The sequence below is a fragment of the Herpailurus yagouaroundi genome, unplaced genomic scaffold (genome assembly GCF_014898765.1).
Source record: "Herpailurus yagouaroundi ecotype Mexico unplaced genomic scaffold, PumYag 182, whole genome shotgun sequence".
Classification (NCBI taxonomy): domain Eukaryota; kingdom Metazoa; phylum Chordata; class Mammalia; order Carnivora; family Felidae; genus Herpailurus; species Herpailurus yagouaroundi.
The window spans coordinates 10813397-10815052 of NW_024412413.1; the positions used below are offsets into that span (position 1 = coordinate 10813397).

The 1656-nt window shown below is 57.6% G+C and overlaps 1 protein-coding gene across 2 annotated transcripts in view; it reads left to right on the top strand.

Moving 5' to 3' along the window:
• The window catches only part of MFNG (MFNG O-fucosylpeptide 3-beta-N-acetylglucosaminyltransferase), a 14707-nt gene extending 13263 nt beyond the window's left edge, over window positions 1-1444 (top strand). The window contains exons 8-9 of one of the 2 annotated variants that reach the window (XR_005795263.1): window positions 482-763; window positions 1111-1444. Coding sequence is in view for 1 of the 2 variants with exons in the window: in XM_040490897.1 (XP_040346831.1) it covers window positions 482-548 (67 nt within the window). In the remaining variant the exon portion in view is untranslated. Of the gene's footprint in view, window positions 1-481 lie in introns of both variants that reach the window. The other variant, XM_040490897.1, reaches the window with a different exon arrangement.
• Window positions 1445-1656: the final 212 nt, after the last annotated feature.

The following is a 1656-nucleotide window of genomic DNA, read 5'->3' on the forward strand; positions in this document are numbered from 1 at the left end:
TTTTCAATGTTTATTTATTTTTGAGAGAGACAGAGAGAGAGAGAGAACGGGGGAGGGGCAGAGAGGGAGAGGGAGACATGGAATCCGAAGTAGGTTCCAGGCTCTGAGCTGTCAACGCAGAGCCTGATGTGGGGCTCAAACCCACAGACCGCGAGATCATGACCTGAGCCGAAGTCGGACGCTCAACCGACCGAGACACCCAGGCGCCCCTCCAAGGAGACAGTTTTGATTGTTATGAGTCAGGGGGATTTACTGGCTTCTAGCGGGTAGAGCCCAGGGGTGCTGCAAAACATCCTACCATGCATAGACCTCCCCACAACAAAGAATTATCTGGCCCTAAATTTTAATAGTGCCGTGGTGGAGAAGTTCCTCTCCAAACCATCTCTGAGACGTGTACCCCCCCCCCCCGCCCGCCCAGGAGCCCGTGGACTGAGCCTGGGGGTCAGGGTGACCATCTTGCCCATTTCTGGTCTCTCCACAGGTTTCGTTCCCTCCACTGTCTCCTCTACCCAGATACTCCTTGGTGCCCACAGCTGGTGGCCAGATGAACCCTGAACTGCTGGGCAAAGATTGGGCTGAGGCCTCTGGTTATCCTTCGCCTCCCCAGGCAGCCCTGGGGACCTGTGGCAAGTGCCCTTTGGTGGACAGTCCCTGGCATGGCCTCTGAGCGGTGGGCCAGCCCAGGGTTGGATGGTGGCTGGCAGTGAAGGCATGCTAGGCCCCCGGGAAGTGGATTGGACAGCCCGGGGAACAGGTGCACCAGGTGAGGGCCAGAGAGGCCCCAGGGACTGGGCTTCTGTGGGTCTTGAGTGGCTGGATTGAATAAGCATGGGGGAGGTGGGGGGCCCTTGAGCTGGGCTGGGGCTCAGGGGTCCTAACCCTCTAGAGAATTACCTGGGCCCCTGGTGGGGTCTGGCCTTCCACCCCCAGCTCTGGTCTCTGTCGTTCCCCCTGGGGCCAAGCACTGGGCCGGCCCACTCCCGGCTCCCTCGGCTGGAGTCCCAGCCACGGAGGGGACCCAGGTGGAATAGTGGCAGAATCCAGGGTCTGTGGCAGATACGGGTGTTGCCGACCAGTCTCCAGCTCCTTGCTCCCACCCCTTGCTAACAGATCCCATTTTGTCTGGAGAATCAGCCTGCCCAGACTCAGATCCTGGTTCATGAGGGACCCCCGCCGGTCGTGATGATCTTTTTGGTCACTTTCCCAGCCTCCCTTGCTCAGTCTATTAGTGTGAACTAAACGAAGCCAACAGGGAGGCTTCTGGAGAGGCTTCTGGGGAAGACCAGGCCCGTATCCCCTCTTCCTGCTGTGAATGTGGGTGCGATGTCTAGATCCGGAGTGGCTGCCTCGTTATCACGAAGGAAAGGCCATGACAATCATGCACGCTTGTCCCTTTTGGCATCTGGTTCTGTAAGAAAATTAAACCCTTATTTGTTTAAACCTCTCTTGGTCTAGTTTCCTGTTAGATGTGCAGCCACTGTGTTCCTGGCTGGGGCGGGGTCTTTGCTCTGCCTGTCACAGTGGGGATGGTGGTGTTGGTTTGGGCCGTGAGCTACATGTCTCTGCTCTGCCCTTGCCGGCTGCGTGACCTTGAGGAGCCCACTTGGTCTCTCTGGCCTGTTTGCCCATTTTATAGATAAGAAAAGGCATACCTTC